General features: G+C 30.8%; 1 protein-coding gene across 5 annotated transcripts in view; it reads left to right on the forward strand.

Moving 5' to 3' along the window:
• The window catches only part of LOC143072964 (Kv channel-interacting protein 4-like), a 207,789-nt gene that overhangs the window by 123,013 nt on the left and 68,926 nt on the right, over positions 1-15,850 (forward strand). The window contains exon 1 of one of the 5 annotated variants that reach the window (XM_076248150.1): positions 911-2,033. The exons of the other annotated variants lie outside the window; for them this stretch is intronic. Within the exon in view, the coding sequence (XP_076104265.1) occupies positions 1,967-2,033 (67 nt within the window). The 5' untranslated portion in view covers positions 911-1,966. Of the gene's footprint in view, positions 1-910; positions 2,034-15,850 lie in introns of those variants that run through there. 5 annotated transcript variants of the gene reach the window in all.

Below are 15,850 nucleotides of genomic sequence, written 5' to 3' on the forward strand. Positions count from 1 at the left end.
TATTTTTTAAAATTTAGACATCATATAGGAATTTAAAAGCAAACACGTGTTTAAAATTCTTGATGGAAATATGTTTGTACTCATTTCTAAATTGAATGAAGCATAATGATTTGAGAATGGAGTCTTTTTTATACTTCATTTTCTATGTGAAAAAAGCTACTGTCCTGAGATTTGACTTTATGACCATAGTGCAAGATAACGACATTTTTAAGAAAAGATTCTAAATTGGGTCATTGTTACCAGTTAAATAACAGGATATAAATAAAGACAGAAACTGGTACTCCATAGAGTGATATAGACAACACATCGTCGGAGACAATCAGAACGGCATTTGTTCGCTATTTTTGTCTGTTCAATACATTCTGTTGTAATAGAATTGACTTCAATAGCTCAATTAAAGTTATCAGGAATTAATTGTTTTGTGCAAATAAGTCATTACATGAAGTTGTATTTTCCAGTAATTATATATAAATGCGTCAGATAAAATTAAGGAATCACATTTAACGATTAACGAAACCTATAATCATGATTAGACTTCAAAAATGTCTTGTGAAAAAAAAGTTTTGATTCGTGATAAGGATATTTACTTTTTTCATTAGAAAATCTATGTAAATTTGAACCAATGGAAATTTCCGAGCTTTCATCTGATAACTGCCACCTTCCTGTTAGAGTGGTAAGCTGTTTAACAATCTATAAAAGTAGTAGCAATTTATAAAAAATCCATTGAAAAGTAATAAAAATTAAAAGCACACATGAGGGAAACACCATCTGCAATTATGGATAATCAAGAAAATTGCTTTACGACATGCGATTTCTAATTTGCTTGTTCATTTAAAACTATGAAGCAATTATACTATCTTCGAATTGACCAAATATCTTACATAAAATGAATTGCGGATTTCAAATAGTCATCAGTTGCTAAGAGCAACGGAAAATTACACAATGGCAATGTTTAGTGCTGATAGCATTTGTTGCAAACCTTTGACAATTCTTTCACATACGAACCATCGAGACAAAACTGTTCATTTCACAATTAATTGTTGGTAATATCCAGTGTTATAGCAATAATGATATAATATTGGTCAAGTAGATGAACCGCCGGGTATCATTTAATAGCAAACGACTTGTAAGAGTATTGATTTTCTTACAGATATATTTGATAGATTATTACTTAAATCTCAACGTGTTTAATTCGAAGATCCACAATTGTTTTTAGATAATCGTAATGATTATTTGACATATCGGAGACAAATACAAAAACACCTGAGCTGGCCTCTGATTGATTTTTCTGCCGTATGACTATAATGTCAACTGTCTCAAAATTGTGTAATGAAATAGACATTTGGGATATGGCTGTGGAAAGACAATGTTGACATTAAGTTTTAACTTTAAATGAAAACAGAGAGGATTGCAACAAGTAGTATTAGATGTTTCTATTAGTTTTACCTGTAGTAGATTAAGTCACGGATAATCATATCAACACTGATAGGGAGATGTTGGATTCTACCTGATTAATTCCACTGAATGGCTTTGGGAAAATAACAACTGTCTTCTTAGTTTAATAACAAACGGCTTTCCTGTGCAATTTTTAATCTCGTTATTCCGCTATTTTAAGCAAAGCAATGGAAGTTAACATCGTAGTCTTAATGTGTTTTTCATAAAGAAAGGAACCAAGGCTTAGAAATCACTATTAAGTGGAATATTAATTCATTTATACATGTACTATCAAATTGTAGCTTTAATTTTTATCAACGCCTTTAATTTGTGCCTTACTTGAGCTTTGCGTACAGTTTTATGATATTGTCACAAAATATCATTTATTGCGTTATCTCATTCTTGATGTTAGTTTGGAAAATTGCAGTTGCAAAATTAGATTCCTATTCAAAATAGATTAATGTCATATCACTGGAATATATGGAAGGCTCGTCTCTATTTGCTTACAAAGCCATAGTAGTGTTTAAAAGACATGAACTACTTGCACTCATTTGGACGTGAAATAAAGAAGATTATTGATAAATACGTGTTTGATATAGGTGAGTGACTAATCTACTTAATCTCAATTAATTAATTATAAGACACCATGAATGCATTGTTTGTCGTCTGCTCAATATTTAGGGGGGTAAAACATTACATGCATATTCATGAAAAATGTTTGTTGTAAAGCAAGAATGAAACAGATATATCTTTTAGTCTGTAATTAATGAAACAAATAATTATATCGCATAGTCAAATTTTGTCCATTCGGATATGCAATTAATATCCGGTAGTGGTGTTACCTTCGAAATACTCTATACTTTCCTTAGGGTCTATAATATATAGTTGAGCGCATACTAATTATTACACGTTACACATTCCTTAAATCATTTTCCTGTTTGTACATCTCCTTTTATTAGCTGCGCACGTGTATTTGTTTATTTGGGTCACATTGCAAATATTTACAAAAGTTCAAAAGAAGTCTCTGCTCGATATTTCCGCGGATTACTGCGCCATTTAATTGAGCTACTTCTGCTGATTTTTCAAAGAATTAAGAATGGAAAACTGAATAATCTATATATCCCTTGAAAGATCAAACGCAACAGTTAACAAGAGAGTATAAAAGTGCTAGTTATTATGTATTAAGTCAATTATAATCGACCGATGGAATAATCTCATTACTTGTTACCATAAGTATAAAGATTTCGAAAAAAAAATCGATTTTAATTTGTTGGTACGAGTGTTGATGATCCCGGAAGTCAAATATTTGCTTCATTTAACAAAGACACGCCGTGCAGTCTCGAGTTTATTTTTAAAATTAAGCTTGATAATATTTTACCTGTGCATAACCATTTTGGTTCTAAAGTGTTACTCTATAAGATGCCTGTTTATTTAACACATTTTAAGGTTAGTGAATAAGAGGAACGTCCTCTTTTAATTTTTATCTAAAATATGGGGTTAGTAAGATTCGTGGTTGGATGAAGGGTTGCGTTTATGATGTTCATCAATTCCCGAATATGAAAATCGATACCAAGATTTAAAATCTAGGCCTGCCGATGTTTTTTTTTTATAGAATGATTGTTTTTTTTTAAGATAGAAACTACTGTACATGCATATAAGTTGTATATCAACAAGAAGTGTATCCATGTTTCTACAATTTCTGTATTGAAACACATACTATTCGAATATCTTCTTAGTCTCATCACATTTTTTTTTATATCTTTGTGAAAATCTGCTATTTTAATACGATTTAAATAAAAGTTGCATATTTGTGGATTAGTCTGACATTATTTGTGATGAAGAAACCTCATTAACAATAAATGTCAACGTTATAGTCGTTATGTAGAACAAAATTAATGTCCACGAACCTTCACCACCTACTTGATCAGTGAGAAGCAGCTCAAGTTCATATTTATGGAGCTTAGTTTTATCCGTTTATATGAACGCTACAAAACCATAATGCAGTTTTATAAACATTAATTGTTATATAACAAGGATTAAAATTCAATAAATGTCATCAATAATTAACCAAATGAATGTAGATTATCAGTAATGATTAGTTATCTTTATCTAAATGATGGAGGAATTCAAATTAGTAAGCTAAATAATTAATAAACACGCAATAAAGTCTAACCAAAAACAGGTGTCACTTTGGATAAAATAGGGAATGGAACATTGATATATTGACAACTATACAATCATAGTTAATAAAGGAAACCACATTATTTGGTATTCATTGTTCTTTCGGGAACCATAATGTTACATTTTTTACGTAATTCAAAACTTGCGTTCATAAACCTAATACATATTTCATTACACGTTCTATAATGCAATCATAGTCCAACGAAATTACAACCCTCTAGTGGTCTCATTGAAGCTGTCGTGGTGGCCTAAGTTAGTAAAAATAGTGTCCGAGTATTGTGATCGGTCTGTTATCTACATTTCGAACTATGGTGTTCAAACATCCGACGCAGCGTATCGGTCCAGTGCAGAGAAGGTTTTGTATTGTTTTGTCCTGATATGTAAGTTATACTTACCATATAAACATACCGTTATATATACTAACCATGTAACAACCAAGCAATTACAAATTAAATGCTGTGAAATTTTTCTTGTTTGCTTCTGATGGGTTTGACTTTAAATACAGTATGCAGTTGAACACATCGATAAACTTGATAAAACTTTATGAGTTGCATGAGTAGTGCTCATCAAACCTAGATGGAATTTATCGGTTGATCTTTTTCATCGACACATGCCGTTGGAATGCTGGCAGGAAGACATGCTAGGTAAATTGTTTGAAGTCCAACCTATGAATAACTTGGAAGGAGTGTGTGCTCGAAGCATATATGTTATGGGATAGTATTATATGAGGGGATGTTATACTGAAGTCGAAAACAATAAATCTAACTTTGGAATTTTCTCACAGTTAATACCACTGCCTTTGAAAGTGAAAATAGATCATCGGAACATTTTACAACATTGTATCTTAAAAAAAAATATACATCAAAGAATATTATTTAAATACTGTTATTTATCATCCTAAGATTTAAAATTAAAGCGGATATCCATTTTTACGTTGAAAATATAAAACCAATTTCGATGGCTTCGTTGTAAAAATGGGGTGGTTTATTCAGTTTTGATTTTATCCGTCTGTTCGTTCGTACGTTGCAGATTTGGCTTCCGTTCTCTAACTTTCGTTTGCCTCAACCATATGTTATAAAACTTATACGAAATACTTTTCACCACAAAACACAGATCTAGTTAGAATATGAATGGATTCTTTTTAACTTTTCTAGAGTTATGCTCCTTAACAAATTAAAACTGAACTTATCGTTTCCGTTCTGTACCTTTCCTAAACCAAATCCTTTTAACCACAAAACTCAGATTAAGTACACATTTGGGTAGATCACTTTTACAGTTCTAGGTTTATTTCACGTTATAACGTTATATACAAGCGGGGGCATCATCTGTGTCACAATCCCGTTTTACATTGAAAATTGTCATGCTTTTGGCATAATTTTTCATGTTATTTATAATATTTACTAAAATCTATGCATCATATATTTATGTATGAAATATAAGTCGGTAGCAATTCTACACATACATATAGCCTAACTGTTTCTATAAATAAATAAAATGTACGACATTCTTTTCCCGAAGAATAAAATTTAACCTTAATTATTTCCAATAAAAATTAATGAAAATTAATCTATAGTATAATTAAATGTAAACCGCACATCACAGATTACCTTAGACGTATTTGGCACAACTTTGTGGAATTTTGGATCCTCAATGTTCTTCAAATTTGTACTTGTATGGCTTTATAACTATTTTGATATGAGCGTCACTGATGAGTCTTATGTAGACGAAACGCGCGTCTGGCGTACTAAATTATAATCCTGGTACTTTTGATAACTATATAGACGACTAGGAATAGATTTAAATCAACTTGGAAGTATTAGGAGTCTGAAGAATGTATATATTTAGCTAATAATATAAACATGCATTTGTCGTGTATATTGATCTACGATATACTTATGAACTAGGATTTTCGAATATATAATAGTTTTCAATTTGTTTTTGTATTAGCTACGACAGTTTTCAATTATGTTGTTATTACCCAAATTTATTAAATACTTCTTTTTAAAAACCTGTCTAATATTCTGTATATCATTATTTTGGTGTTTGATTATTTCTATATGCATAATTGAACAAACTATATTAGATTCAATTCTTTCATATTCAACGAAAAAACATGTTATCTGATATGTCAGACACCATTCTCCTGTTTTCAGTTTATTACATGCTTAGTATGCTGCTAGACTAAGTTGGTCGTAAAATTGAATTATCATAAGACAAAGTTGTGCATACAGTAGAAAATCGTGTTAATCTACTCGACAAAGAGAACAAGTTGTTGGAAGATGTGAATCGAGTTCACGCATAGAGCTTACTTATTAATATCTTTTTATGCATTTTGACATTTCATGTGTGGATTAAAACATTGTTTTCTGAGATGCAAGTGTAAGTTGTATTTCGATGTATACAAATGGTATTACTTTTGCTAAACTAAGTAGTATCTATAGCGGTTGACAGAAAGCAAATCAACCTATATAACCTCTGTGTATCAAATGAATGTAAAACCTTTACAAATGATCAAAATCAATATTCGACTTTGGATGAAGACTTTCCAGAGCTCATTAGATGTATTTGCATATTTGATTCATATTAAAATTGTACCTTCCAAATATATAATTGACTGTTTTACATATTTTAAAAGAGGCATGTGACTCAAATTATCTAAATTAAGGCGACAGCAGGTTATCGATGTTTAAATCTCGGTCTGAGATATTTAGATACTTGGATATTAGTCTGATCTCTTTATTCACATTTTGTGTACTATTCCCGATTGAGACGTGTTGATCGAATAAGGATTCACATGGCGCAGAATGCATGCATATTCGATGATGCCTTGCCTGTCGAAACACCCAGTATTATTCTTTAGCACAATCGGAAACGTAACAATTCTGTACTTTTTTACTTGTACATTATTGAAATGTCACTGATTTGGACGTTGATTAGTCAGTTCGGTACCAAGTATTAACATATTCTGACCTATAATTGTTTGCAGTTGACCTATTTAAATCTTTAGCGGGTCTGCTTAAAACTTCTTGTCCAGATTTCCCACTTCCTTTTTCGGCACAAGCACAATTTTAAAACTGGTTAGGAGTTTATGGAAATGAAAATTGACAGAAGACATGGCATGTTAATACATGGTGTTTAAAACATGCATTCATGAATCTTTGACTGTTAATCTCTTTAGGGAAAAAACGCGATTTGTGTTTGTTTTAAACAGAAAAAATATTCAAACAATTACAACAAGACATCGGATGTACTGGAAATATATTTTATTTCTCATCGATAAATGCTGCAAAAATCGTTTCTGACTAATCTTCAATATCAACATTGCCTTCCGGCACATATCCTGTAAAACGTGACAAAGGCAAGGGTTTTGATATCAAATTCGAATCACATTAAGATTCAACAAGTTCGACTAAATAGCAATTTCAGTTCTAGTATTGGTGATATCATATGCACTATAAAAAGATCCACAATATTAGTTATATGTCATTAGCATGTCGATTATATGTGTTAATGTCTGCACCAAGTCAGGAATATTGCAGTTTCTTTTAGTTCGTTTGATGACTGTGTTTGAGTTTTCGATTTCGCGATTAGAAAAGAGATTTCTTTCAGGTTTTAATTTTCCTGTAAGTTTGGTATTTTTCTCTCCAATAAAATTTTATTGACCTTACTCAGTTTGAAGACAATTACAATTGAAACATGAATTTTGTGTTTATCTAAATCAACTAATTAACAGTTCTTATGTTCAAAGATTCGAGTTTCAATCTACGATACGAAACTACCATCTTAGATTGTGTCTTTAAAATGACAATCGATACTTTAATATGAACTTTAAATTGATATGAACATTACATTGCGATCTTTTTCGGATTGAAACAGCTGGTGACAATCTTATGCTTCGAATGGATATGCATATCTGAAGTTTTCGACACTTGTTAGTATTTCAGTCGGGAAATATACATGTTTTAAAATGAATAAATAGAAATATTAAATGTGATTTTTATTCTATTATAAAAAGTGTATTGAATTTGCACATTTTATTATTATTTCGTGCTGAATAATAATTTCAGAAACTTACAATCAGGAAGTCTTGTATTATTCATTAGAAGAAATAGCAAACGCTTTAAGAATATTTTAGTATTATAACCTTCTCTTCTGAAGAATCTAAACTGAATTGTAAACTGAAACATAAGAATTGCCTTATAGAACGTTTCCTAGCTGGATAAAACGGATTTGTCGCATTTTGTGAACTATAATACTTTTATGATTAATTTGAATTTCAAGTAAAATATAACGTGGAATGCACGTAAACCAAATCAGCTGGTGCAAATGATATATCCAACATCCTGTTCGCTCACCCGACTCAAAGACCACTGTAATTTGTAATTATACTATTAAAAGTGACATGTCCTTCACTAATATGAATCATATGTTCATGGTCATGTTGTTTTTATTTGAATTTTTTGCCCATTACCTTGAACATCGATTACTTTGTAAAAACATATGACTTTTGGTCAAATCAAAGTTATTTGACAAAAAATAATCACATGAAATGAGTAAGATTTCTCGTGGGTATTAAAGTGAAAGCATGTAATTTGATATTGTTATTTCATCATTGTTTCTCATTATCATTAATTTTTGAAAAATATAAATCATAAAAGTACCATATATTTGGTACCCTAAACGTTGATGGCAAAACACAATTATCGAAATCAACCAAAAATATAAATAAAGCATGCTAGTACGGACGCACGTGCTACTAGGCGGGAAGATATTTCAACACTCTTTTAAAAGAGTCGACAAGAAACTAATCGAAAACTAGATTAATTGTAAATGAAATATTTTCTGGGTGATAAGAAAATGAAATAAAGGATGGTAGTCTTTGACTGAAATTTCTTCTGAAAAAGGTTTGACATTGGAGGTTTAGTTATAAAGATAGAAATAGTTTGGATGTTTCAAAAGGATTACAGGCATTGCAAATATGCATGTCATTTCCATACAATATTATACGTTTTTTTTTAAATTGTCGAATCTTGATATCTTATGTGAAATACATTCTTCATTACGATGTATGATATTTCTTGTTGATTTTGTATTTGAACTTTCGTTTTTAACACCAGCTATTGTACCATTACCGTTTCAGCTAATAACATAATGATACATTCGCTACTTCAAAGGGGTTGCTCAACAAGAATTTTCTAATATTCATGCAAAAGAAAAGAATTCACCCTTCAGTTTAATAGAAATAAGCATTATGTCGAAGACAATTTGAAAAGTTCCACTTTTATTCCCTATTTCATATCTGAATTTTTAAAGTCCTGCAACCTGTTATATTATTGACAGAATTGCAAATGAGTATTAAAAGTAACATGTTCAAACATAATGTGTCGGCTCTAATCATAGCTGCTATGAGTATATGCTATGAAGTCGAATGAATTGTATTTCCTTACATAATATTTTTATAGATAAAGATAAAAACCCAAAAGATCAACTGATTAGCATACTTTTTATAATGATATAATTTTCAAAAGGAAACAAAAAAAATTGAAATCTCGAGCCTTTTGAATTATTGTAATGCGTTGTGAATAATTAAACGCCATGTTGGTTTAAATTGATAATGTTATCAGCAAATTTTCTACAAGGAAATGTCAAGCTTGTTTGATTTATTCTTTTAAAGTCAATTTCTTTAAAATGTATGCATTAAAAGGCATTTCAGAGCAGCAGTTGATTTTACCTTTTCATCTCTAGAAGATTAATTTGCTTTTTAATTTGTGTTCTAGAGAATCTGGTCTTGGTTGAAACAATGCATTGCCTGATAGTGTTGACTTAATTACTGGTTCTTACCATCTGAAAAAGTACCAAACGAATGTGTTATAAGAAATAACGTAAATATCTAAAATCCGTATGAAGATATAAAACCGTTGAAGGAATAATGTTGTAAACGTTTAATGTACTGTAAATGGAGGAATGTCCTTTTTTGTATTTGTCTATGTTTACTGATAAGAAAAGTTATTGAATAAGATTAGTTTCATGAGTGCCAAGCTAAATAGAGACAACATGATCATTATGTTAAATTTGTTTGGAAATTCCGTATCGGTTGTTAACAAAACTTTTTTTTTCAAATACTAAGGCTTTTCTACCTCAGGAATAGATTACCTTAGCTGAATTTAGCACCAAAAATTTGAGGAATTTTTTTTCCTTAATCCTTTTCAACTTTGTACTTTATTTGGCCTTTTAAACATTTTTTGACTCGAGTGTCACTGATGAGTCTTTTTAAGACGAAACGTGCTTCTGGCGTTAGTGTAAAATTTTAGTCCTAGTATCTATGATGAGTTTATTTGTTAGCTTACAAGGTGAAATTCAAAGTAATTCTGTTTAATTTTCAAATCATTCTCTGCAGCATAGAATATAAGCAAAATGAAATTTCTAATATCACAGCATCTTTGTCACATCTGAATGATTATTATGGAGCCAGAGTAAACAGCATTATTATTTCTACTTAAATACGTCTTAAAAAACAAAAATATACAAACATATTTGAAAGATAATAAAAGAATGAAAAACAAATAAAGATGGACAGTTATAACTGATGTATCTTATTGACTTAGTTAACTTGTGAAATTTTTCGAATCCCAATTTTCATTTCAAGTAATATATTGTTTAAATACATCTATCAGCCTCTATACAAAAAGTAAGACGATTTATTGTTATACAATTGAGTTCTAACAAAATATGTAAGAATTTCGTTCAGATCGAATCTTTTCACCCAAAAATGACCAACACACGATTTGTTTCAAATGATAGACAAATGTGTTTACTATATTCTAAGATCTAAATCGAGTAAAGTCTTAACAAGATCCGTTTTAATTTAATAATCACCGAAGATATTCCCTTAACACATAACTTCATAATGGAAAAAACATTTTAAAACATCTTATTTTTATAAAACAATTACAATGATCTAGGACGAGGGTTATAACATCCATTTATTTTTGGTCTGATTTGTATTGCTTAGTCTTTTAGTGTTTTGTGAATTATTGTTTTTCTGTTATTTTTTTAATTTTATAGCCATGTCGTTTTAATTTTTTTTTCTATTCATGAGTTTGATTGAACTCTTGTATCTTTCACCCACCCTCTTTTGATATATAATACGTTAAGGGGGTCTAAATCATCTTCATCTGTCTATTATATTAACTATTGATATACAATAAATGTTAAGCAGACGACAACCACACCGTTACCATGTCTAGAAATAACCTTATGAAAAAATAATCATTGTCACAAAACGATTGCTCAAATTGCTTGGTTTTATAAAGTTCTAAGTTAAATCTTCTAGCACTGTAATCTCTTTTAGCTGAAATGTCAAGTCTGTGCCATTTCCCCAATTATCTTTTATTCTTTCGCGTCCATTTTCTTTATTGAAATGATGGATAAACCTGTAAAATCAAATTATATTTACGTAGAAAAACTGAAAATCATCATCTAATAAATTAATCTATTGTATTTGTATTGATTATAACTCGTATAGAAATATTTTTCTGAGAACTAATTTGCAGAAATTGACCAAGCTGTAATGTGTCGTTAACTTAATGAAGATTGTCACTAGCGAATTTTAGTAAGAATTGATTATAAACAACAATGGATATATACATACTTAGTATTTTTCATCTGTCTTTTGATTATAAATCTCGATCATTTATAGTTTCTTCTTCTCCAAATGAATATTTGGAACATGTTTCCTTTTTAAGTAAGTAATATGATTTTGATTTTGATTCGAAATAGTGTTTAAACATAAATAGTTGTATATTGACATAATTATTTTATGAAACAATGTTTGCTTCTAATTGGAGCAATAATCATCCTCTTTCGACTAGACGAACCTACCCATTTTAATTTTTTTCTCACTTCTGTTATTAGTTTGGTGTATTTAATTGGCAGGTGTAATGATCCTATTATCACTCTTCACGTGTTTACATGGATATACAGCTTTGCCTTTTGTGGGTGTATGAGCATTTCTAATACGGTAACCCAGTAAAGCGCTTCGGACGCCACATTCTTAAAAGTGTTGATTTTTTTTCTCAAAAAAAAAATGTTCGCATTACATATTTTCACTTGTGCTTTTTAGTAAATGTAAATGTTCTTTTATTGATTTCGTGCGTCCAATATCCTTTTCTAGACTTTATCGGGATCGTGCTGACCCAAGCTTTTGAGAGACAAGGATGCATATTACCAAAATAGACTAAAAGTGACTTGTTCAATTTGATTCACACGCTTCATGTCTAGGAAAGCGCTTCGTACGCACGATATCAATATAAGAATATTTTCAGGGTTGCTCTTCAGTGTTCAGTAGTTAATCTCACACGAAACGCAAGCTCGATCTATAGTTTACCATTAAATGCTCAACCATATTTTTTTTTAATTTCAGACTCTAAAGAGTAAACATTCGCCCATTCATAAATGTTGTTTTTTTATTAATAACTACTACAAGACACCAATAAAACAAGCATAGTTTCGTTCATAATCGTAAAACAGCAAAAATATAATTGAGCAGTAAAGTGATATCGCTTCATGTATATTTTTCTTCCAGGAATAGATTACCTTAGCTTCAATAAGGAAAACCTTTTGGAATTTTTTATGCTAAAAGCTTTTCAATTTCGTTTTCTATTTGTTTTTTGTTATATTTTTTTCGATTCGAGCGTCACTGATTAGTCTTTTATAAACGAAACTTGCGTCTGGCGTACACAATGTATTATCCTGGTTTCTTCAATGATGTCCTACAGGTTTCTGCTTGACAGGGTTTTAATCTCGTGTTAAACTGTATCGAAGTAATTAGACATTTATATTCCATATATGTGGGATTAGAACAGAAATAGCTTAGATTCTAATCTTCTTAAAATATCCTCCTCGTGTATTGTTTCCGTAAACTAGCAGACGGTTTGTTATCTTAGAAAATTGAATTAAATTAGTCTGTAAATAAATGAGCAGGGTTGGAAAATAATCGACTCAACACGGATTACTATCGTGGCAATTTCAAACAGCTACTCGCATGATCCAAACTTATCAACTGTTTTGAGTGTGACATTTGTTTTACCTTCCAGAATCACTTTTTCACGTTCTAAAAAAGAAACAATTTTCTACAAATTTCGCAATATGGGCAGTACACGCGCGAGAAGTATTACTAAAAATAATACTCTATCTTACTAATGGAAGTACTATATATATAAAAAAAAAAAAAAACGGATACAAGATTTAAGTTTCCTTCTTGGAAGGAAGTATTGGTAGTTAGAAAATAATAGAAAGGTAATTTATTTTTTTTATCCATGGCGTTGTCAACTTATTTTTGATCTCTTGTTTGAATGTTCATCTGGTATCTTTCGCCCCTCTCTAGTTTATTGTCCTACAGATTTAGTCAGTAAATAGAGTATGGTCATATACATATCAATTAAATATGTACATCCTACCACCAGGGTCCGTCCCAATTAAGTGTTTCATCTACTACAAGCCAAAGAGAAATTATATCACTTACTAATTATATTAATTACATTATAACAAATGTTCAAAGCAAATGCCTTTATAGTTAATGGTTTAATCCATATAGCCTGGGTTAAATTCTCAATAACATTTTTGTACTCTAATCTAAAATACTGCAAGACCACCTAGATAGGTATTTGCTATTGACGAACACGGTTGACAGCTTTGTATGCTATTCCCACGGAGTGTAACAACGGCCAAAGAAGGAATGGCAATCGACAGTTTTCTCTTAAAGAAATGTTCACAAATTCTGTTTAAAGTACATACAATCTAAGCCTCTAACCTGTTGCAATAGTTTGAAAACGTATGACTTTTCTGCTCATTACGCTGGTATTCTTCACATCAACACCGATTAAAAGGAATAAGTCCTACAGCGTTTCATATACTTTGTTATAGAATGACCAACGTAATTATCATTATTTGAATAAGGAAAGGGGAGTAACATAAACGATACCAATTTCCTGCACCAGATGGACATTTTGACAATAAATGTCTCTTCAGTGGAGCTTTCGGAGAAGCTGTTTCAAAATCCAAATATGATTGGATAATAGTTATCAAAAGTACCAGGATTATAATTTAGTACGCCAGACGCGCGTCTCGTCCACATAAGACTCATCAGTGACGCTCATATCAAAATATTTATAAAGCCAAACAATTACAAAGCCGAAGAGCACTGAGGACCAAAAATTCCAAAAAGTGGTACCAAAAACGGCTACGATAATCTATGCCTGGGATAAGAAAATTCTTAGTCTTTCGAAAAATTCAAAGTTTTGTTAACAGGAAATTTATAAAAATGACCACGTTATGGATGTTCATGTCATCACCGGAGTGTTGACTACTGGGCTGGTGATACCCTCGGGGACGAAACGTCCACCAGCAGTGGCATCGACCCAGTGGTGTAAAAAGTTATCAAAAGTACCAGGATTATAATTTAGTACGCCATACGGGCGAATAATACCACCATGAAAAACAGTATAGCCATAGCCAAAGCCGGACAATGAATCATGCATCATAAAAAAACTTGAAAACAAATTCTCTGAAATCTTAAACTGATATCTTCAAGATGCTTACGTTTCATATTGACTTCATTTTTGCTACGTTTGTAGGACTTGAATTTTATCTTACAATCGATCAAAAAATCTACATTCCCATGGGAACAAAGTTTAACTCTTGGTCTTTTATGCATATGAGGCTGTACGGAGCTTCTCGGTAAGAATGAAAAGAAGCTAGCATTATCCTTTACTGCACGTTATGTATATTTATAAATAACTGTTTTTGAAATACTTTGACTTTAAGCACGTTATTGCGTCAATGCCGTGAAATACGACAGAGCAATTTGATAAATAGCTCTTCTATGAAATCTAAATACTACTGCTTTATGAAATTTATATTCATAGATTAGGCAGGTATCACTGTTTCCAAAAATATAAAAAAAATACTTTAACTGTTTATTATAGTTTCAAATAATGATAAAAATATTGCCAAAACGTCATAAATATGCGTGTCAGACGTAACAAATTCTTCGCAAAATAACTTTTGCGAGAATTTTTGTGGTCTAAAAAAGAGTTTAAAATCCGCGAAAATTCGCATGAATGATAAACGTTATATATAATTTATGAAGTCGATGCTGTTTTTTTTTTTTGTGCTGATGGAAAGGTCAAAGCTGATTTTTTTCAAATTATTTCTAAAAGTTTGTTCTTTGTTTTGGTGTTAAACACCGCTACATGTATAAGCGACATTTGTTGTATTTTATTGACCTGTCATCATAGGTAGGAGAAGTCGGATATCAGGCGAACTTAAGGTAAAATATTTGCAATAACTGTCTATTAGGATCGGAATCGAACAAATTTCGCCACGAGCGTATCTTAAAATCGCAGGCTTTTTATCACTTTATATGAACTCATTAGGCCAATCACCCTCCTTGGCCATCGAAATTGAAAGCAGTTCGTATTATCATATGATATATGAACGATATTTCATTGTTTTTAAATAACAAGTACGGTTCGATTTCATGTTCTCAGATCAGAGGACAAAGCAAAATAACAAAATTACAAATTTCGAAAATAGATAGAATCATAGAAACTACGATAAGAACTGTAATATATAATAGTAGTTATAATCAAATAGAAAATGAATAATTATCTTAATTGAAAAGAAAAAAAAAACGTATGGTATTTTGTCAATAAATAGGTAACATATTTCAGATGACTGGGGTTGTTCATTTAACCAAGATTCAAAAGTTGTGAAAGGGCTATATTACTAGAGGATAAAAGATCAACCGTTTATTTTCAAACTTGTGAAGCGTAGAACTGCGATTTGCTATTCATTTGCAATACGGTTCATTTGTGGTGAAACTGAAGGAGGCAGTAAAATTGTTGTACCTGAGGAGTTACACCTCGATATTATACAAAGCTTGTAAACATATCAGATGAATATAATTATTTTTCACGCAATCATTCTCTTTCTTGATTTAATTACTCCGTTGTAAACAATAGAAGTCTTTTTCATTAAAATCTTTTCACTTATCATCACACCCCCCCCCCCCTCCCCCCCAAAAAACACAAAAAAAAACCAACAACATTTAAAAAAAGATAAAAGATAACAGCACAAAACACAAAAACTATGTTATTTAAGCAACATGAATTGCTTCCTCCCTTCCCTCTTTTCTTAAATTTAAACGGGTGACCAACGCATTATATAATATACT

This window comes from Mytilus galloprovincialis, chromosome 4 (genome assembly GCF_965363235.1).
Source record: "Mytilus galloprovincialis chromosome 4, xbMytGall1.hap1.1, whole genome shotgun sequence".
In the NCBI taxonomy this organism is placed as follows: Eukaryota; Metazoa; Mollusca; class Bivalvia; order Mytilida; family Mytilidae; genus Mytilus; species Mytilus galloprovincialis.